The following is a 24,119-nucleotide window of genomic DNA, read 5'->3' as shown; positions in this document are numbered from 1 at the left end:
ACTTGTGTTAAAATATGGCACAATAGAATTTCCTTTAAAGCATCTTTTTTCATGTACAGGGTTACTTGAGCACAAGCTTTCCATCGAAGATATTCACAGAAAAATTGATGTGCATGGTCAATCTAGATGCTTCTGTTGTAATGAATACTCTGAAGAGACTTTCAATCGTTTATTTTGCATTGGTGAACTTGCAACTAAAGTCTACTTATTTTTGCAAAAGTGCAGGTTTCACTTTTAATGCCTCATACTACTAGAAACATGTTCATGCATTTGTGGCAGTAACACAAAAATTAAGCTGCAATCTTTCATTTTTCAATGCTTGCCTTCTGTCGTATGTTGGGAATTGGGAGATGCAATCATACAAATGCACCTAGAGATTTGATGCCATCAGAACATCTTTTTGAAGAGTCACTGAACAGTGCAATTATCTTATGAAGCTCATGATCAATGCTCAGTTTCCTACATTCTCTTCCTCTGCCACATGATTGGAGCTTTGTGATTTTGCTGACAGAGAGAAGCACCAGCTGAATACCACTATTAAATACGAAAATAGTATTGGGTCATCTTCCAATTCAACCTTTAACTCATATAAGATGTCTGCTTTCGGCTTTATTTTTAGTAAAAGTGCTGGTAAGCTCATGTCGCTCTTGCCCTGCTATGGATCCTCCGGATGCCAATCAATAAATTACTTCATTAAAAGAAAATCTTAGATAGATGTTGGTTAACTGGATTAAATGATCTTTACTCTACTTTGGTATGTGACTCCTTTTTTACTGTGATTCCAACCTGAACCCCCACCATTACTTGGTAGTTTATAATAAAAAAAATGCAACACTTTATGTTGCAGTTATAATAATCAACATCCATGTATTGGTTCATGTAACTTTATTACCGCCTAAAAAAGGGATGATTGGATTAGGAAGAGTAGAGTTTGTAGGATGTGTAACTCTATAAATGGGAAAGGAAAAAATAGTTGATTAGTTTAGGCATGTTATATTGGATTAGAACTCTATCATTTAAAATCTACTAAATATGTGATGTCTTACATTATATATTTATTTTTATATTATAATTTTTTTTATTTCTTATCTATATCAATTAAATTTAAAAAAAGATCATGTTTGACCGCGCGAAGCGGGAACAAATTAACTAGTTACTTAATTAATTTGGAGGCCAACATAAGGCATGCGCCCTTACTTGCCTTATGTGTTACTTGTTTAAGTACCAATGTGCTTTATTTTATTTGATTCTAATAAGAATAGAAATAGAAATTTGAGATTTTCCCTGAGTCTAGAACCATCCCTTTAGAATAGTGTCCAAAACTACTTGGACTATAGGAAGGGACGAGTACTTTTCAATTAAGACGCGATTTAGAATTAATTAGTGCGCTCTAAGATAGTAATGAGATTAGCGGACATGATACACAAATTGCCCGAATAGCCATTGCACTTTTGGCTATAAAAGTCTTAGCAGACTTTGCACACTTTGCACGGGAGTTGATCCATTAAGCTTAAAAATTTAAGTCCTTCTTTAGCGTAAATAATTAGTCTTTCATGATAATATTTATTACAACTCTTACATGTTTTTATTCTTTTCATGACTAGATTTAATTAATTTATGTGCTTTTAATTCAGGTGCATATTTGACTACCTAGGATTAATTAACAATTTAGCCAACCAGTTTAACTTTAGATTAGTAACCCAATAATATTCCACATAGTTTAAAATTCAGTCGGGAACCACAGTTGTGGACCTGGAAGAGTGCCTACCACCTTCTGTTCGAGGTAATTTGAACCCTTACCCGATCTTTGATAGCACAGACTAGTTAAATTAGAGTTATTTGTAAATAGGTGCCCTAACGCACCTTAAAATCGTTAGGTGACGACTCTTCTCTTTTAATAACCATTTAAAAGAGTTGTCACGTGTCGAAACCTGCTTTCGCGAGAAAACGGGGCGCGACAGAAGTTTGGTTAGAGTCACTGGTAGAGAAAGTGTTAGCGGTATTTGAGTGTGATTGTGAAGTTTGTGGTTCAGTAGGCTGGTTGGTGAGGCAGTGTTCAAAGTATCATGGATTTGATTCATTTGCAAAGCATCTGGGTTTTCAAGTGATTGAGCAACATATGCTACAATTGGAAATTCCAACGATGGCATTTGTGCTTCAGCAGGTTCATGAGCAGTTTCTTCTTGAGTTATATTCGACTTCAAAAATTCTTTGTATGTGGTAAAATGAGAAAAAGTAGGATCTGCACCCAAAGTAGATCTAGAAGACACATAAGGCAGGTTAAATTCATCAAAAATTATATGTCTTGAAATGTAAACCATTCTAGACGGAGGGTGATACAATTTGTAACCTTTGTGAAGTAAACTATAGCCAATAAATACAAATGAAAAAGTTTTTGGCTGAAATTTATCTTTATTGTAGCCCTTGAGATAAGGAAACATCTGCATCCAAAACTTTCGTGGCATTGTAGTTAGGCTCTTGTCCATGTAGCAAAGAAAAAGGAGATTCCATATTCAAAGTAAAGTAGGCATTCTGTTCATTAGGAAGACTGCAGTCAGAAATGATTCTACCTACAGAAAGATAGATATATTAGCATTAAAGAGCAATGTAAGACCCGTTTCAACAATATGCCTATGCTTTTTTTTCCGCTACTCAATTTTGCTCAGGTGTATGTGGACAAGAAATTTGTCTCTTTATGCCATTCTAGGCTAGATTATTTATGAATTCCAAACTATTAAATTCTCCTCCTCCATCGCATTGAAAGACTTTTATCTTCCTTGAAAACTGATTTTCTACTAATTTGTGAAATGTCACAAAATTAGCTAAAAATTCTGATTTCTTCTTTATAGGATAAATCCAAGTAAACCTTGTACAGTCATCAACAAAAATAACATAGTACTTTATTCCTTGAGATGATGCTATAGGAGCGGCTCCCCATAAATCACAATGTATTTTTGTTAATTGCTCAATTTCTCTTTTATTTGATACTTGGAAAGGTAGTTTATAACTTTTTCTCATTTGACAACTAGTACACACCGAGACTTTTTTATTCCAACTACTAACATCAATTAACTTGTTGCTATTCAAAAAACTAAGAGTGCTCGAGTGTGGATGCTCTAATCTTTGGTGCCAGATTGTTTCTAAATTCTTCTCTGCCTTTGTAGCGGTTAAAGCCTCAGTGTAAATTTCCTTCCAAGGTGTACAAGTCATCTCTTTTATCCCCCTTTGCCGGAATGGTCCTTGTATTCTTGTCCCTAATAATAAAACTCTCGTCGGTAAATTCCAAGGAACATACAATATCTTTCACAAACTTGCTTGACAGAAACTAGATTCTTTTTGAGTTTAGACACAACAAAAATATCTCTGAGACACACGTTTTGTCCAATATTTTTATCTCCTATATGTGTGATTTGAAGTTTATCACCATTCCCTATCATTACTGACTCAATATTTTTATCTCTTATATGTGTGATTTGAAGTTTATCACCATTCCCTATCATTACTGACTCATTTCCTTTAAAAGGAGATGGATTATGAAGAATACCTGTAGACTGCACCATGTGATTAGTAGTTCCAGAATCAATATAAAGATTGTTGTCAGTTTGATCACTGAAAGTCATTCCTACCAATGCTTGTGTCACGACCCAAAATTTAACTAGTCGTGATGACACCTAACCCTACTCGCTAGGTAAGCCAATTAGCAACAATCCAATTCAAAAGAGATTTACTGAGAGAAATAAAGATAATATAATTGAACTTTTATACAAAGAATTTTCCAATGACTGATAGTACAAATCATGATTTTCTAAGATTTAGAGTTTATAAAGCTGATATGAAACAAATACATTTTCTGTTTGAAATATACATGAACAGATTTAAAATGCTAAAGCTACCAAGAACAAGAGGCAGATGCAGCTATGACAGGAACGCAGATACATCTTCAATTCCAGCTCCCACCATACACAACAACATCAACATCCAAAATCTGCACGCAAGGTGCATAAGCGTAGTATGAGTACAAGTGACTCTATGTACTCAATAAGTAATAAACCTAACCTTAGGTTGAAAGCAGTGACGAGCTTGGACGAATGTCAGAGTCCAACACCAATAGCCGAGAACAATTCGTAACAATATAAGAAAAGTAGTACAAGTAATGGCTCAAAAATATGATGCTTAGCTCGTTCACAGTTACGGAAAATAGTCATGCTATTCGGGTATAACAGTAAAACCCAAATCTTTCAACAAAATCACCAAAGTATGAGTAAGTCAGAAAAACTGTGATTTTTCCCAAAACCCTTCAACAATAAATAAGATGTTTCATTATCAGATAGCATGAGGAAAGTACTTCTCTATGCCTACATGCCAATGTCGTGAAATCATGAATGTCACAAAACAGTGTAGCATGAGTAAATGCATCTATATGCCTGTATGTCAAGTATGCATATCAAATGCAATGCATCACAGTGATGAACTCATGTACTCACACTCTCAAAGTACTCAATCTCACTGTCTTTCACTCCCATTCATCACGCTCAATACTCAACACACTCAGTCACTCAGCACTGTACAGTACCAGCTACGGCGTGCAGCCCGATCCCATCATGAATAAATCCTGCTGCGGCGCGCAACCCGATCCCATTATAATACCTGTTGCGGCGTGCAGCCCGACCCTAGCATGAGTCAATAGTCATCAGTCTCTCCAGTCTCTCGGGCTCACAATACTCATGCTAAGCAGCCCAAATCAATGATAGATCATGTGACAATGTATGATAGCAGAGACTGAGATATGATATGTAACGATGAATGCGACTGAGTATATAACTGCAATTAAGCAAATAACTCAACAACAAAGAACGACCACTATGGGTCACAATAGCACCATCACATAGCTCAAATATGATTTCTAACATAAGTCACATCTCAAATGCTCTAACACATAGAGTACAGTAATAATATTCAGGTAAGATAACTATACAGTTCCACGGAATCGACTGAATCACAATTACTACGGTGCACGCCCACACGCCCGTCACCTAGCATGCGTGTCACCTCAGCACCAATCTCATAACACGCATATTCAGGGGTTCATACCCTCAACACCAAGTTTAAAAGTGTTACTTACCTCGAACAAGCCAAATTCAATATTGAGCAAGCCAAACGATGCTCCAAAAATGCCATCCCACGCGTACCGCCCTCCGAACGGCTCGAAACTAGCCAAAAGCAACTCAAAGCATCAAATAATGCCAAAGGAAACAAACTCAATCGATAAAGGTCGAATCTTTAGTCAAAAGCCCAAAGTCAACTAAAAAGTCAAACCCGGGCCCGTACCTCGGAACTCGACAAAACTCACAAAATCCGACAACCCATTCAATTACGAGTCCAACCATACTAGTTTCACTCAAATCCGACTCCGAATCAATGTTCAAAACTCGAAAATTCACTCTATGAAACTTTAGACAAAACCTCCCAATTTCTCTTTTGAAATCATCAACCAAATACCAAAAACGAGGATTGATTCATGAAATATAATCAAAACCGAGTAGAGAACACTTACCCTAATCCATATGGTAAAAATCGTTTCAAAAATCGCCTCAATCCGAGCTCCATAGCTCCAAATATGATAAAATGACTCGAACCCTTCGAAATGGGATTTAATAGAGTCTGCCCAGCTATTACACTTCGCGAACGCGGACAATTCCATGCGTTCACATAGAATAAATGCTCACCAGTTGAAATTCCTTTTTCGCGAATGCAGTATCACAGACGCGAACACAATGGTCAAATCTCCTAGAGCTACGCGATCGTGTTCCACACTTGGCGATCGCGAAGAACAAACCCCTGACATCCTCAGGCCCTCTTTCCTTCTACGCGAACGCATCGCTAGAATCGCGAACGCACTGAACAAATGCCTCAACTTCCGCAAACGCGACTCTGGACTCGTGAACGCGATGAATAATCTTCCTCAGCCATCAAACAACTCTACGCGATCGCGATCCGAACATATCAACAAGTCCCATAAACTAAAATGAACCTACTCGAGGCCTCAAATCATGCATAAGAACATCGAAACGATGAATAGCACCTCAAATCAAACTTAATAAACCTTTGAACTTTCAACTTCCAAAACTCGCGCCGAAACATACCAAATCAACTCGAAATGAACTCAAATTCTGTACACAAGTCCCAAATGACATAACGAAGCTATTCCAATTCTCGGAACCACAATCCGAATCCGATATCCTCAAAGTCAACTCTCGGTCAAACTTATGAACTTTTCAAACCTTCAAATTTTTAACTTTCGCCAATTAGCGCCCAAACCTTCTAGAAATATCCAAATTCAAATACGGACATACGCCTGAGTCCAAAATTACCATCCGAACCTAACAGAACTATCAAAACTCCGAACCGAGATCAAATACTAAAAATATCAAACTTGGTCAATTCTTCCAATGTTAAAGCTTCAATCATAAAATTCATTCTTCCAAATCAATTCCGAATAACCTTAAAACCAAAACCGACGATTCACACAAGTCATAATACATCATACGTTGTTGCTCAAGACTTCAAATAGTTGAATGGAAATGCAATTACTCAAAACGACCGCTTGGTCATTACGGCTTGAGAAACTTCTTGTTGTGCTTGATAGGAGTAGTCCCATCTATAAAAACAAAAAAGTGCCGTATGATTATTTCTCCCACATATTTGACATTAATTTATCTTTGAGTTCTCCTTCAGTTGGTTGTTCCCATTGTTTGCTCCTCCAAACGGTCTTTGGTAAGGTGATCTATTTCCTCGTCCTCTTTGTTGTCCTCTTCCTCAGAAATAGTTGCCATGTCCTCTTCCTTGAGCCTTTTGAGCAACAAAAGCCATATGGGAGTCAAGATTTATTTGTCCCACTTGCTCGTCATTGTCGTCTCTCATTTCAAATCCTCTAAGGGGTCGTTTGGTAGGGTGTATAAGAATAGTGCGAAATAAGGTGTATTAATAATGCATGAGTTAGTAATGCAAACATTAGTTGTGCAGATATTATTTCTTATCTACTATTTGGTGAGGTGTATTAAAATTATAATGCATTGCATAATTTTTAAGAAAAATAGTTGTTTACAAAAATGCCCTCCATATTCTCAAGTTTTAAGGGACTTTAAGGATAATTTTGTCTTTAACCAACCTAATGCATGCATTAGTAGCTTTGGTATTACTAATGCTATGGTTTTCTATGCATTACTTGTACATAGGATAATACCAAGTATGATGTATAACTAATACAAGTGTATTAGTTATACACAGGTTGAAAAAATGTACAGAACAAGGTATTAGTAATGCATAGAGCTAATGCTTGCATTATTTTTTCTAATATCTCCTACCAACCACCCCTAAGAGCGTTCACAAAATTGAGTGAACGTGGGATAGGGTGGTTTCCCTAACATTACTGTGAGAAAAGTTTTGTACTTGCTTCCAAGGCCTCTAGCAAAGTTGATAACTTTGCTAACCTCATCCAAAAGTTTGTGTATAGCCATGAGATTATCACAGTTTCCTTTCAATTCCCTTATATATTCATCAATTATTTTTGTGCCCAAACTTACGGTTTGAAGTTGTTGCTTCAACTGAAATTCTTTGTCTTTGCTTGCTTGTAGGTAGGTGTCTCAAGGCAAGACCACATCTGTTTAGCTGTTGTACATCCTATAATGAGGAACATTGACTCCTCAGTCATTGTCCCAGAAAGCCAACTCCTAACCAAAACGTCACATTCCTCCCATTCTGTGAATTTGGGATTAGGGACTGTTTCACATTTCTCACTCTCTACTATTTCAGATGGTGCTTCCTCCTTAATTATGCTTGTGACTTTAAGTGTTTGCATTATTTAGATAATTTGGGTTCTCCAAACCAGATAATTGGTTGGTTTGAGTTTGATGGGGCAGATAGCTATAAGTTGGTGAAGGGAAGAGGAAATTAACATTTTTCTAGTAGTGACTGTTATTTGCCAACCTTATCTCTTCAGATTTCTAGTATATCACAACTCCTTTATCTTAATCACTCTGGGACTCTCACCTGTACACAAACTCTTCTTTTTACCAAACCTTAATACAGTTGGTGGCTAGGCTCACTAACACACACATATACATACTTATACACACTAAGTGTTATTGTCTAACAACTACACGAGTACATGTGACTTCTTCCAAATTCTATTTCGAGTTGCCAAACACTACATATGACTTCTAGGCTAATAACAATTGAGCCATTACACTGGCATTACGCATTTGTTGTGGCAGCGTATTAATAGTCGTGTAAATGATTATCGTGTAGCTTTTCCGTATCACAAACAAGCTGCTAATTAAGCTAATCTTAAGATGCTTTTAATATTATGTGATATTGTCCGTGTTGGCCGGGTCTTTGCCACAAGCATTAACTGAAGAACGAATCGAAGGATTGGACTCCCAAAAGACCTTACACCATTTAAGAGTATTCATACACGTTATATGTAGGTTTCCGATCTTTTGCATTGTACTTTGGTCGTATATCCAATGCCTTCCTCGTTATTAGTATCTTTGATAGCGACAATTGTGACCTTTCGGGAGAATCGATGACTGCATTTTTGATGCAGTGCTAGTACATCTAAGACTTCTTAATTGGCTAGTTGTAAATAGCCCCAAGGCTATAGAAAAAAGGATTATCTCGGACCTAGACCGGGGTATTGATAGTGATTTTCTAATCTCGCAAAACAAAATGTGATACGATGATAATCTCCCCCTCGAACCTACTTGTCTCATCGAACCATTGGCTCTCATACCAATTGTTAGGCTAAGCCAACCCAAAAATACTCACATATGTGCTATTTCCTCATTGGACCTAACATGCATAGGTTTTCCAAAAGGCCTAATACCATTTAAAAATATTCATACACCTTATATATAGACTTTGTCAATATGAAACTTTGTTTGAAGACCTAATATAACCAAGCAAACTAATATTTTTCTACTATATAGAAGAGGGAATAAGCACGCACGAGGTCGCTTGTCACTTCGAGGGTGTTTTAGTAAATTCATTTAAAACGGAGCAATGTGATTGGCTGAAAAGGTATCTTGCTGTAGCTGCCATAAAAATCTTTGACTTGGCTTGACCAAATTGCCCCTTATCCTCATCATACATCACCATTATTAATTTCCAAAAACTTTTATGGAGATGTGGGTCCATCTGAGTCTTTGTTTTACACGCTGCTATCAATTTGCAAGCATATAACCATTTGTATTGTACAACTCATTGAAGAAATGGGACCCATTGACAGGAAACACAAATGCTAGACACAACTTGCAAGAGAGTGTATGTCTATTAGTAAACAAAGCCGAATATGACGATTAAGCCCGTTTGGACTTAAGAAAATTTTCTTTTTTTAAAAAAATAATATTTTTTTTCGAAATCAGCGTTTGTTCATAAAATTTTCAATTTTCACTTGAAGATGCATTTTGTAAATTTTTAAAAATTTGAAAAACTTCAAAAAATTATTTTTCAAAATTTTCACTCACAAAACTTCAAAAACAACCCAAAATTATATTCATGTCCAAACACAACTCTAAATTTCAAATACCATTTTCACTTTAAAAAAAATTTCCCCCTATTTTAGAATTTTACAATTCTTATCTCCAAACACCCACTAAAATACCATCTTAATGAAATTCACTCCTCTAAACACATTATGGATTTGTGCTGATATCTGAGATCCAAGATAAATTGCATAAAGCTTTGAAACCTACACCAGCATTTGAGGATCATAGACAAGATATGTGAAAGGTGAGTAATAACTTAGAAACGCTTCGGCAAAAACAGACATTTCAACATAATACCCTATATTGTCTCTATGCAAGTGATAGATTAACAAGGCCATTGGTAATAGCATGAGTACGCAAGAGACATTTATCTAAGAAAAGCCTGTATTTGCTTTATTGTTAACTCAAATACCTCTTTTTCATTGCCATAAACTTGAGCACAATCAATATGACGATATTCAACCTGCGACCTAAACGAAAAATGAATAATTAACTCTGAAATTTGTGTTGAATACCAAAAATGATATAGCTTTAGTTTCTTGCGCCAAACAATCACCCCTTGCCACCCAAAAAGCATACAATTAAAGATTATAGATATGGGATCGATTAGTTGCAAGTGACACTTCAAAGTGGGTGACTTTCTAAAATTGATCCATAAAAGTATATATTAGTAGCAAAATAGTGAAACAATTAGTACTTACCAAATATGTTGCACATTTCCTCGAACTTTTCCACATTGGAAACATTATGGCAAATTCTAATAATATAATTATGTGAGAAAGAAAATTTGACATGTGAATCATGGGATCGATCCCAAATACATCGGTCGAAAATGAATCCTCCGTTTTAATGTGGTACCATTGGCAACTAAACTATTTGATTTGAGGTACTGTATAATTTAGTTTAAGTGCACTAGATATGAGTAACAAGTTGAAAACTACATAAAAATACTTAGAATTCTAATGATCTTTTACACGTATAATTACCTTTAAACTTAAAAGCATAATTTTAGGTTGTAATCTTTTACGTCAAATACTTTTATTTAGAGAAAATAATATAGAAACATACAAAGAGAATACTTGAATGAGAATATTTAGCAGTATGTATGAGTTTAACATAAATATCTTAAGATTAGATTATATTATTAGTAGCTTTTATTCATTTACAGTTGTATATGGAGAATGATTAATTAATGTGAATTCCATTTAGACATCATTAGAAAAGGTGGAAAAAGAATTCTATAAAGTTAGAATTACATAAAATTTAACTTTCGCCTTCTCACAAATTTATAAGTATCATGTCTAGCTTATATTTTGGGCGCATGTAGTTTCAAATTTTTCCTTCTTAAACGTGAACTTCATCGTAAACAAAAAAATAATTTTTTTTTGTAGTTTCTTTCTTAATTAAAACTAATATTTTTTTCTTTCATAATAAAGAAAAATATATCTAACTTCAGCATATTTATTTTTAAAATTTAATAAAAATAATACTAGAGTCTTGTTTTTTGCTAAACAAGGGAAGCTCATGGTTTTAAATTAAAATTGATCTTTTGATTTCTATCACTGTAAATTAATATTAATCTAACTTTAGCAATACCTATCTTTAAAATCTTATAAAAATAAAATAACAGAGTAAAATAGAGTCCAACTTAACGTGAAAAAGAAAATAAGTAATAACCTTATTTGTAAAGTTATTTTCCTAATTAATATTTAAATAGGTTTAAAAAGTACATATATATATATATATATATATATATATATATATATATATATATATAGAGAGAGAGAGAGAGAGAGAGAGAGAGAGAGAGAGAGGCTTTTGAGGCATTACATGGTGTCTTACCAGTACATTTAGTAGCTTTCATGGACTTCCCTATGATTAAAAATACGTTTTATTTGAGCTATATTAATTCGGCAACAGTAATTATGACTTTGAAAAATCAAGAAGGCGTTAATTAGTATTTTCCCAAATTATCCTTGAATCAATAAATGATCTCCAAAATATGAGGATATACAAAGAGTAATTTAAGAAGATATAAATGCTAACTTAGTTAAATAATTACAATATTATCTTAATGAGTGTGTCAACAACTTAGAAGCACTTATTTTGAAGGAGAGGTAGCATCGTCTAAGAAACTATCTATAACTATTTTAATAATTTGATATTTTAGGTAAAATTTTATATTAGCAGTGCATATAAATTAAAAAGAAAATTTACACGTACTAGTTAGCACAATCTAAGCATAGTGTTCTTGGGCTCATGCACAGCATGTGCCATCCCTTACTAGTACGTTAAAATAGTATGGGCTAACCGGATTGGTAATTAAAAAATAGTCAGCATTTGCAAAGTCATTGAAAAATAACCATTATTTTGCTGCAACACGGAAAATTCCAGCATAATATACCGGAGATTGGAGCACCTGTGTATGAACTTCAGCATATTATGCTGGAACTCCAGCACACGGAAAGCTTCAGCATAATATACTAGAGATTGGAGCACCTGTGTATAAACTTCCAACATATTGCGTTAGAACTCAAGCACATTATGAAATTCCAGCACCTGTGTATAAACTTCCAGCATATTATGCTGAAACTCCAACACATTATGAAATTCCAACATGTTATACTAGAAGTTCACATGTAAAAAATTCGAACTCCAGCATATTATCATAGAATATTTTCCAAATTTTGAACTGTATTTTTGTTCAGATTTATCTTTACATGAAAATTAGCTAAATTTCAATGTAGCTATTTTTCAATTATCACTTGTAAATCTAGCTATTTTTGAATTTCAGTACCATCTTACGCAGAGATTCTGAAGCAGATACAAACCAAAGAAACCATTACTTATAAGAAGAAATGAGCAGCCTTGTAAGGGTTCACAAGCTTATAAATCGTGTACGAGTCATCCCCACATAAAACATTTTAGAAATTCAGTTGAGACCTTGCTCATCAGTCACTCCTGGATTTCAACCATATATGGTTTACACTAAGTTCAGAATGTATCAGGAAAGGAACCTTATAATATAAAGAATGTCAAATGCTGAAAACAGACGCTGCGTGCAGCACACAAAAGATAGAGCAAGTAAAGGGAAAAGATACACGTCAAAAGAGGATCTAACACTCGAGCTATTATTCTCGAAGATCTTACACACTGTCAACAACTTATCCCCATATTTGAAACGGGCTCCAACGGATCTAACACTCAAGCTATTATTCTCGAAGATCTTACAAACAGACTGTCAACAACCTTCCCCATATTTGAAACAGTCTCCAACGTAGCTGGGTAAATTGCATCTGGTTTAGGATCCTCAAAAATTATAAGGCATCCAGCACCCTGGTCCAGGGTCCCTGCGAATTTCTTGTCCAAAATCATTTGAGATAACTTCTTCTCAACATGGTCACCAGGCAACTCAATCAACTCAGCAATATGAGCAATCTCAACTCTCGAAAAGGGCTCAATCAACCTACAAAGGTTCTGCTCCAGCAAAGTGTCATAGAGGGAAGACAGGTGCCGGTGGACGATAGGATCTTCATCTAGCTGAGCCTTAAAGTTCCGAAGAGCAGTCTCGAAGAGCTTCAAGGAGCGCTTGGAGTGTGCATCCGCAACAGCTTTCATTGCATCGACTTCTGGCCCCTGATATTGCAATCCAACCTTTGGGGATGATATTATTCCTGCAACATCATCAGACTGGTTGACCATGATTTTGCAAAGCAACATATACTTGAGGCTGTATATGGCCTGGGGATCTTCAAGGGCATTGAATGCTTCAAATGCTTCATAGAAATAGCTGTAAGCAGTTTTATAATCCTTCTCTTCCGCATGAAGGATCCCACTCTGCAAATCAATAGAACCTTGCTGAGCTGGAGGCACATAAATAGCATTGGCTGCTGTTCGAGCAGCTGTGAGCGCAGCCTTGGCTTTGGGAAGATTTCTCAGCGAGAAATGTAGCTTGCTCTCCAGCAAGTCAATCTCCACAAGAAGCAGCTTATCATCCAATCTTCTCACCTCCTTAATCAATCCTGAAAGGAGTGTCAATGCTTCAGAGTACTCCTTGTTTTCCATCAAAAGAGCTGCGAGTCTAGCCTCAATTCGTTGACGAAGAAACGTCCGCTTCTCCTTACGGGTCCACTCCACTATATCCTTGCAAAGTGTAACCTGAAGGTCAGATGTACCTGGTATTTTAGCCACTGCATCAATAATTCCTCGAACAATTTTTGCAGTTTTTGCCTTGGGGATCAAAGAAAAGAAGGGGCGCAACTGGGTCAGAAGGTTTTTAAGTTCCTCAGCCCTATTCTCCTGTCTAAGGAGGTCAGAGAGATTGGAGATTGCCTGCTCTTTGATCCTTAGGGCCTCGGAAGCAGAAGATGGGTTATCAAGGATGCGGTAAAGAATAGAGATGGCGTCAGATGGTGATGTAGCCTCAGAAGCCTGAGCTAGAGAATCAGTAGTTGCTGGGAGATAGGAAGATGACATGGTCACAGCTTGCAGATTTTAACTCCTGCAGTTTAAGCAAAAGAAATTAGTATTCCTTGTCAAGGAAAACAAATACACTGGGAAAAAAAAAGTACTTGCAGCAGATTGAGATACTTGGCCGTATAGTCTGTACCTACCTCCTACGATGAAATTAGTGGCTTACAAGATGTGAAGCTTTTAAATATTGGATTAAGACGGATTTACATGGAGCGACATGGACAATGAGGATTCATATAGCCGTTCCCAACTTTCTTGGGATTGAGGCATAGTTGTTGTTTGCTGTACAAGATGTGATGCACTAAAATGAGAACGAACTGCGAAAGCTATATGCAGCTACTTTGGCGCAGAAAGCAACACCAATCCAATAACTAAACATTTGCAAAAGAGTACTACATTGAACTGCAAAAGCTATATGCAGCTACTTTGGTATAGAAAGCAACACCAACAATAACTAAACATTTGCAAAAGAGTACTACATTAAGACTACAGAGACCATCTTTCTGCCAATATAAGAATAACAGTTCTTAGTATGATTAAAAACCACTAAGTACTTAAATAAGTAGGAGTACCTCTTAATATAACAAAGTCAATTTATCTTTTACTTATCCTAAAAAAAAAAACCAAGAAGCCAACTATGACGAAAATGATAAGAAATACTATGTTCAATTCCAAAAGGGCTTATAAGACAAATATTTTATCCAGGCTCAGCTCCCCTCTTAAAAGTCTAGAATCAAAATTGGACTTTGCTATATATGTCTTCCAAGATAGTGCTCCTCGTATTCCCATTTCAAAAAACAACAAGAACGATTACAACCACCCCCCCCCCCCCCCCCCCCGAAAAAAAAAAGCAAACCCAGCTAAATTATTAAAATTTACCATATTTATGGTCAAATAATACTTTAATCACATCCAAAACAATCTATGTTTTCTGAGAATAAGCAGCCAATTCCTTCAGTCTAAGATAATCTCAATTAACAAGCTGCTCTTTTTCTTTTTTAAAAGCATAAAGGAGAAGGAATCAAGAAGCAAACTAATACATGACTAAACTAAAAATAATTTAGGTAATTCACTATTGAAGTTAAAAAAACCATGGTCTGCTTCAACTTAGAGGAGCCTTCACAGGACCAGTGAACATGCAGAGTGTGTCATATGATTCAGATTGAATCATGACAAGACCCCAAATACCGTAGCGAAAAGCAGCTCATTTATTTGAAATAAAGCAGGAACATTGAAAATTCAGATGTCAGCAACAAGAAACCTTGAACTCTGACAAAAACGGAATGGATTCTTTTAAACTCAAAATGATAACAAAGCACTCAAAATTTTAAAAGCTCCAGCACCATCACATCAAGAGAAGAGCCAAAACAACTAACATCATCATCGTTATTGGTGTATTGTTCAAATGGCACTCTTCATATATACACATTGACGCATTACGACCTGAAAGCATGAAAACCCAATAATTGGACCAGTGATCAACTATTGACTAGTATAGCCAGTCTGCCAATGTCCACCTGATACATTTTTTTTTAATTAAAGATGTCTAGCAAATTAAAATAAACTGCTCTTAGTCTAACTTTAACTGTCTTATTTAATTTTACATTTCTTATTTTTCTATTCATTAGAAGTGCTTCTACTGCTCTTCAGAAACCACAAAGACTTGAGCGTTGGAGTGGGCAGCGCAAGCTGGTCAAGTAACACATTGTTGGCAAATTAGAGTAAACTAATTGCGAAACATTGAGATTCAACTAAATCCTACTTTTATTGAAACAAGCACAATAAATTGACTATGCATCAATTCCAAACTAGTTGGAGTCCGCCATATGGATACTCTATTCCATTTCTACTCTACTCAAGACCATTTCATATTTGTTGAGACAAGATCAACTGACAGAAATTTTCAGTTTTACATTCATATTCATTTTATATTTTCTTATGCCAAAATTCCTTACTGACAGCTAAGGGCAGGTCATGGTAAGATCCAATATTGTACATACAAAAGATACAAGTATAGATCCGGCATATTGAAGCATTCAAATGCTGTAATACATTGAACTCGGGTACTTTGAACAAAATTTAAGAAAGTCAAGTTCAGAAAAAAATCAATTTTTCCATCAGAAACTGCAGTTCAAAACTATGAAGCTTCAAGAAAAAAGATGGGCACCGAACTCATGACATTCTTAGAAATAAATCCATTCACCAAGTAAACCTCCAACAAGTTTCAAAACTCTCAAAATTTAGTGTGATTGGTTGATTCTTCCCATCAAGGAACATCAAGTAACCTTAGCCGCCTGTTTGGTTCAGAACATTTTTGGGCAAAAGGAACACTTGCAGTAACTTCACAAACAGCAATATTGGTAAACAAAAGTGTGCATTATTAGTGGCATAGTAACAAAGTTCTCTACTATGCTAACCCTAACTCAATTACCCACGTGGAAAACTGATTTAGACTTAACGTATATTCTTAATTAGTTGATTCGAAATTTCCCAGATTTGGGGATAGTTAGAAATTGAAAGCCAGCGTTGGAACAATTTTGGGGATTTGGTACATGCCATGAAGTTCATACATCCATCCAAGTGCTGAAAACCCACAATATAGTGGTAAATAGTCACCTTGCAGTATTCAGATACAAATACTCAACCAGATTAGTCACAAATTCGGAACCTTATTAGTTTTTACATGAAAAGCAGAAAACAAAATTGCATATTAACCTGCGAAATTCACAAAATTAATCAATCAACCACACCTCAATCGTAAATCAGTTAAGATTCAGCCCAGTTCAGTCCAAGACCAAATAATTTGTCTTTTAAAATAAAAAACAAATTGTGATTTCTAAATCTCACACTTAATCGTACACGAACTAGCTTAATCTCAACTTTTAAAAATCAGAAAAGATGTATAAAAATTGTATTTAATGCTTTCACTGCAAATTGGGATCAAATCACTGCAACCCAAAATAAAAAATAAAAAAATGGGAAAATGGGTTAGGGTTTTGTGCCATGAAAGATGAACAGGAGAGACGCAAAACAGAGAGGGAAACGTACAAACAAATTTCACCGGAGAAACAGATTGGAAGGAGCTCGCGGTAGAAAGGAGATGAGGCGGACCAAGATTGCAGCCGAGTCTGAGCGAGAGTAGCGTCAAGTTACTGTTGGCGTAGTTCGGCAATTGGTAAAGTTCTAAACTTTTCCTCCAAGAAATTGGGTAGCGAGGCAAAGTAAATAAATACTACTCGCTCCGTTTTAATTTATGTGAATCGGTTTGACTGAGCACGAAATTTAAGAAAATAGAAAAAACTTTTGAATTTATGGTGTAAAATGATACATATATATTTTGTGTGGATATAAATTATTGCATAAAGGTAAATTATTTCTAAATAATAAAAGATGTCATTCTTTTTGGCGGTTCACATAAATTGAAACGGGGTGAGTATATGCGTTCCAGTTTATTTCAAGCTATTTCTTTTTTGACCAATTTCTAAATTTGAAAACAATTTTGCTTAAACTTATAATTATACCCTTAATGAGAACCTTTTATAACCACACAAATACTCTGGGCCCTTTTTAATTTGTTTAAGATCACAAATTCTAAAAATCTTTATTTTTTCTTAAACTTGGCGGTCAGTCAAGGGAGGGAGTAGCTGCGTTAACGGTAGGGGGGCTTTCTTTTAATGAAAAGCAAATCTGAATTAATTAAAAATTCTAAATTACACATCTAATTCCTTTATTAATCGATTTGCTACAAATTTAGCAAGTTTTTAACCCAACATAATCTCCTCTTGATGAGTAGTCAAAAAAAAAAGTAAAATTACGCTTCTGCTTCCTTTTTTGTATGATTGTTAATCGTATATAATGAGACAAACACTGCAACATCACACATGATCGAGTTATCCTTTACCTGCAGCAGCACCAACAGCAGCAACAACAACAACAACATATTTAATATTATTCCATATCTGATCAATCATTTTTAACTCTCTAAAATAAATACTCTTTCTATTTCACTTTATTTATTGTAGTTTGATTTGGCACAAACTTTAATAAAGAAAGAAAGGCTTTTAAAAATTTTGATCTTAAATTTTGAAGAAAATGAATTTTTTTTACTTAAAAGAGGCTAGAGTTGACCATGATCAATATTTTTAGTAAACGACATCGGATCGGTATTTTGATAATTTCAGTAGGTTCGTATGATATTTTTGGATTTGTACATATGTTTGATTGGGGTTCCGGGTGACCCGAATGCATTTCGACGCATTATGTAAAAAATTGGAAAAACTTGGTTTTAAATAGGGTTGTCTAAGGTGGAGGGTACTAGGTCCTTAAAGATTAAGGGTACGGGGAGGGTAAGGGTAAGGGGAGGGTTCCTTAAGGGTATGGGTTAAGGGTATTTTTTGGTACCCTACTAGTACCCCTGGTCCTAAGGGTGCGGTACCGGTACTTAAGAGTAAAATTAAAAAAAATATTTAATTATAAATAAACTTTAATGGATGAAAAAAATTCAATACTTTTAAAAATAAAATTACTTTTTTTAATAATTTACAAAAAATTCAATAATTTCTATTGATTTTTCGCTTGAAATTGATAGCACTTGTTCTTCTGCATTTCCGCTGTCTCCGATAGATAGTGTTTCACTATAGGCATTGTTGTCTTCTTGAATTATTTCTGGAAAGTCAAAGTTTCTTCTCTTCAAATATTTCAGCAAGTTTTCATCGCAAACATTATTTCTAACAGTTGTTCTAAGAAAACCTGAAAAAGCACGATTATATGTTTCATCTATGTAACTCCTAAATCCGGACTGGTTAGGATTTGTTTCAAAATAAGGACCCCCTCCCTAGCATTACCCTTAGTAGATCTACTACACACTATTTTTACCAGCTTAGGAGCCATTTTTGATAATAAATTATTAAAATTACAATAAGTAGCAACACAAGTATAATAAAAATAAATGCAAAAATTAATATGAGTTGGAACATATGTACCAAGCGCCGCCGTAAACGCCGACGTTAATTGCAATTAGAGATAGAGAGAGATAGAGAATTAGAGAGATATGAGAGTTTTTGAATGAAATTGAAAGAATGAAATGAGGTATTTATAATTTTAAAATAGGGTCAAAATTTATTTGAACAAACTTAGGGGTTAAAATATAAATTAGGGGGTAGGGGGATGTTGGGAGGCTAGGGAGGCAAATATAACCGTTTTTGGCCGTTGCCAACAATTATTTTAAAAAAGATAGATGTTGGCTAACGGTACAAAAATGGCAAGATCTTAAATAAATAAAAATAAAGTTTGGGTACCGGTTCGGTACTAGTTCGGTATAGATACGGGTACCGATACAGTACCTAAGGGTACTTACGGTACCAGTACTAAGGGTACTATTTCGGTTACCCTACATTTACCCACACCCTTCACTAAAATCCGCCACTCCTACCCCCTAACCAGAGCGGTACGGTCCGGTACCGATACTGGTACATAAGGGTATGGATACCAGTATTACCCTACCCTTAGACAACCTTAGGTTTAAACTTGAAAATCTTGAGTTTTGATGATCAATTCAAATTGTTTGATATTATTTTGGTGAATTGAGTGAGCGAGTAAGTTTGTAGGAAGTTATTATACTTATGTGCATGTTCAGTTTGGAGCCCGAAGGACTCGGATGAGTTTCGAGTGTATTGCGGATGAGTTTGGAATAACTGATCTATAACTGTTGCTGGTGTCAACTTGCTCTCGCAAATGCGAGAATACTACTCGCAAATGCGAGGCTCGCTTTTGCGAGTGACTGCTCGCATCTGCGAAGGGAGCTGGGAATGGGCACTTCGCAAATGCGAAGTTTTGATTGCAAATGCGAACTGTGGGAGCTCTGCAAATGCGATATACCTGTCGCATTTGCGACACTTTGGAAGGCTTGCTAGCTTCGCAAATGCGCACTAGGGGGCAGTCGCAAATGTGAACATTTTGTCTCAATTGAGACTTCTTGGGGCCTGATGCACTGGTCGCTTTTGTGATCAGTTTTTCGCAAATGCGTGCTTCACAATTGCATAAGAGTTCGCAATTGCGATACTTGCAACTGGGTAAAAGACGAAAAATCGGGATTTAGCTCATTTTACACTATTTCTCAACCTCAATCACCCTAGAGACGATTTTTGAAGAACTTTTTCTTCCCAAATTCATTGGTAAGCATCTTTAACTAGTTTTCAATCAACTTCAATAACTTTTCATGAGTTTTTAACATTAAATCTAGGAATTTCATGATAGAAATTAGGAATTTTGGGTAGAATTTAGGAATTTTATAAAATTAAGATTTAGACCCCAAATTTAGGTCGGATTTCGAAATAAATTATATATCCAGTCTCGGAGGTGAATGGGTAATTGAGTTTTAGTTCGAATCTCGTATTTCAACCATGTGGGCCTGAAGTTGACTTTTGTTGACTTTTTTAAAAATGATAAAATTGAACCTTTTTCATTAGTGGGTAGTTTCTAAAGCTTATTTTGATTTATTTGAACGATATTTGGCCAGATTCGATTGTTTGGAGGCTTGTCTTAAAGAAAAATACCGTAGTTGATTATTGATTGTGTTCCGGAATAGGGTAAATTTCTTGTCTAGCTCTGTTAGGAAAATATTTTCTACTAATTGACATTTTGCTACATACGGGGAGGGGGGGAGAGGGGGGTGATGCATATACGAGTTGACGAGCGTATATGCATATGCTAGAGTTTTCATGCTCGGAAGGGGGAAATTATGTGATTCTTTGTGCATTTGTTAAACTTGATGATCCCTTAACCTGTGCTTCAGTTAATTCGATGATTAATAAACTCAATTAACTGTGTTAGAAATCATGCTAGGATATACATGTCATCTTAAAATGGACTGAATGTGCCGTTTGAGATCCATTGCATACCTAACTTGATCGTGGTATCACGAACCTATATCTATACATATTATTGTCATGTTACTTGAGCTTCTTTATTTGTAATAAGATATGGTGATTGGGGCCTTCAAGCGATGTTTGGCACGCTGAATATTTCTGTACGGTTGATATGATGTTGGCACGATGGATATTTTCTTGCGGTGGATATGATGTCGGCATGATGAGTATTTCCGTATGGTTTGAAATGAGATTGGTATGTTGGTTATTACCGTGAGAACGGGAGGGAAGTTGGATTTCTGTTATGATTACTCATTCGTTGAGCACTTACATGCCCATTTTTTTTGGTTTCTACTGATGTTTGTTATTTTGCAAGATATCTTATGTTTGAGTTTCTTATGTAGTTTCCTCTGTGGTTTTCATTTGGCATGTTATTGTTATAGCTATGTCTTACCTTGTATGTCACGGTTAAACTTACGTTTATTCTTGATTTACTTCTGCTACATGTCCTCTTTGAATTCATGTCTTTACTTGTTATTAGCCCATACCTGTTACATGCCTCTAATTGTCACATGAGTTACTTGTTAGGTGCCTTAACCTGCTACATGTTTTCACTTACTACATGTCTTCACTTACTACATGATTTCTCTTACTACATATCTTCACTTACTATATGATTTTACTTACCATATACCTTCACTTATTAAATATCTTTACTTGCTACATACTTCTACTTGCTACATGATTTTGTATATTGACTGCCGTCGTCTGATCCCTATTCCTACTTGACAAACATCTCTACTTGTTTCATGTTCTACTCTCCTTTGCTTGACCGGACTGGATGACTTTTAAATTGATTATGTATTATGCTTTGTGGAAGCCTTGTCATTTTATACGGTAGGCTAGCTTTTATATTGGACTGCTCATCTTACTCTGTTAAGTTGTATTTCCTAGTTGAATACTGCGTGTTCATTTTCTCAGTGTACGTTGTGAACTTATCCTGCATTTGGTTGTTGTTGTGGTTTCATAAGATAGTACTATATATTGGGATCGGGTTACATGCTGCAACATTGTTATTATATATATTGGAATCGGGTTGCACGCCGCAATAGTGTTTGATATATATGGGATTGGGTTGCACACCGCAACATTGTTTATATATGAAGCAGATGTATTATGGTTATTCTTGTCTTTGATTCCCGTTATCGTAATGTGTTGTGAGACTGATGTGTGATGATGTTCTGGGGCTCTCTGTCGGTTGTATCATTGTCTCATTTATTACGTGATTATTTGTGTATCTTTATCGTATTGCTCTTTCTGCTTATCATTTGCATAGATAAAAGTAATAAGTGAGTATCTTTTAACTTAAAATCTCGTCACTACTTCACCGAGGTTAATTAAGATACTTACTGAGTACATGTAGTCGGTTGTACTCATGTTACACTTCTGCACCTTGTGTGCAGATCTTGGAGTCGCGTAGCCGGGGAAGAAGAGGCCTTGCACTGAAGACGTTCCAGCGTTCCAGCGTTCCAGATTCAACTTACCTCTTGTTCATGGTAGTTTAGGACTTAAACTCTATTTATGTAAATTTCAAACAGATATTGTATTTATTCTTCATTTCGATTTGTAAATCTAAACCATAATGGTTCATGACTTGTACTGCTAGTCCTTGGGAGGTTGTATTGAATTCAGTCATTTTATTTTTTGTTGTTAATAATCTATCATTTGAATTATCTTGTTCTATGTTTGGCTTACCTAGCATTAGGGTTAGGTGCCATGACGACTATGTATTTTTTGGGTTGTGACAGTGGCACTTCTAATTACCTAGAAGTCAGACCAAACATGAGTCTAGAACCAAAATAACAAAAAATTTAACTTGAAGAACTAAAGTAATGCGGAAAAAAGGGAAGCACAATTGTACCTATAACGTATGCCATGCATGCGCTATACCAACCTAGCCAAAGGTCCAGGCTAATGGACATTTGGTCAAGTTTGACTGGCTATAGTGCATGTCCAGCATGCGTTATACCTGCCTTTTATTTTTCCAGTCAGCCTTATTTGTATTGATTTGCATGTCCTTTCAATCATATCCATTCCAACTAATCACACATCATCTACTTAAATCAGACTTGTATTCATCAAAAAATTACTTATATTTTATTGTTCTGATACAAAGCCTTTATTTTCCAACTGCATCAATATTTTTTTGAATCTTTCAACAATGATGGATAATCGACAAATTAAGCTCGAATTATATTGGCCGATGCAATTATGTTATAGAATAACTCGGTGCACTATAGTTATTCTCCTGCAACTAGTATCAAGTTTTCACTTAGAGTACCACAGATTAGTATCTCTTTTACGTAAAAAAAAATAGGTGTTAATAGGCGTTTAGTGAAACATAAAGTAGCTGAAAGATTTTCATATTCAGCTATTCCACAAGACGTGACTAGTATACTGAGTTTAATATCATGACAATGAAAGTTTGCAAGATTTTTTAAGATCACTAGATAAATTTAGAGGTTTAGACGCGATAATTATGCTTGAAATATATGTTAGCTCCGAAATTATGAACCACAATGTAGTTTTGCCTACTTCGATAAATATTCTATCTATTTGAAGGGTATTTTTAGAGATATTTTATTCAAACAAATACCATACCAAAGAGTCCGGTCTGATCTGAATCTTTCTCCATTTAACGAGGAGCCAGAACAAACCCTTTCGCTAATGCATCAATAATTAAATTATGATAGGACAACAAATTAGCAAACTTTACAGTCCGAATGGTAAATGCTTATTCATTGTTAGTAGTATTTTTTATGCTTATATTAATATTGTATTTGCTTTTTTATAAGGGGTATTAGTTTGACATTGATTTTTCAAATGAAGCCTTTATAAGTTACGAACAAATGTACAATGTTGGGTCTTTCTCGAGTTTTGGAGGAATGAATCACGTTGGTACATCCATGAGCCAACAACAAAGGCATAATGATGTGTCACATATAAAATATGAATGGTAGGTTTAAACCGTGAACTAAATAAGTTACATTTTATAATTTTAAAAGTATTTATTATTTGATTACTTGTGTTGGGGAAATGATAAACAAGACGATCCTATTTTAACATAAATTGGAAGAATATCTGAATAAGGATACACAGATGCACATAGTGAAAAAAAATGATAGTGACTATGACAACAACGTGATGACTCAAGCGATGAATCGAAAACGATAAT

The 24,119-nt window shown here is 35.3% G+C and overlaps 1 protein-coding gene across 1 annotated transcript; it reads right to left on the bottom strand.

Moving 5' to 3' along the window:
- Positions 1-12,547: 12,547 nt before the first annotated feature.
- LOC104084937 (26S proteasome non-ATPase regulatory subunit 11 homolog) lies at positions 12,548-17,241 on the bottom strand. Its single transcript, XM_009588900.4, has 2 exons — positions 17,067-17,241; positions 12,548-14,046 (listed from the first exon to the last, which is right to left on the bottom strand). Exon 2 carries the CDS (start codon positions 14,019-14,021, stop codon positions 12,750-12,752), a length of 1,272 nt encoding a protein of 423 aa, XP_009587195.1. The 5' UTR covers positions 14,022-14,046; positions 17,067-17,241; the 3' UTR covers positions 12,548-12,749.
- Positions 17,242-24,119: the final 6,878 nt, after the last annotated feature.

This window comes from Nicotiana tomentosiformis, chromosome 4, assembly GCF_000390325.3.
Source record: "Nicotiana tomentosiformis chromosome 4, ASM39032v3, whole genome shotgun sequence".
Classification (NCBI taxonomy): Eukaryota; Viridiplantae; Streptophyta; class Magnoliopsida; order Solanales; family Solanaceae; genus Nicotiana; species Nicotiana tomentosiformis.
Note: the sequence above shows the minus strand (reverse complement) of the source record. Positions and strands in the feature narration are given on the sequence as shown.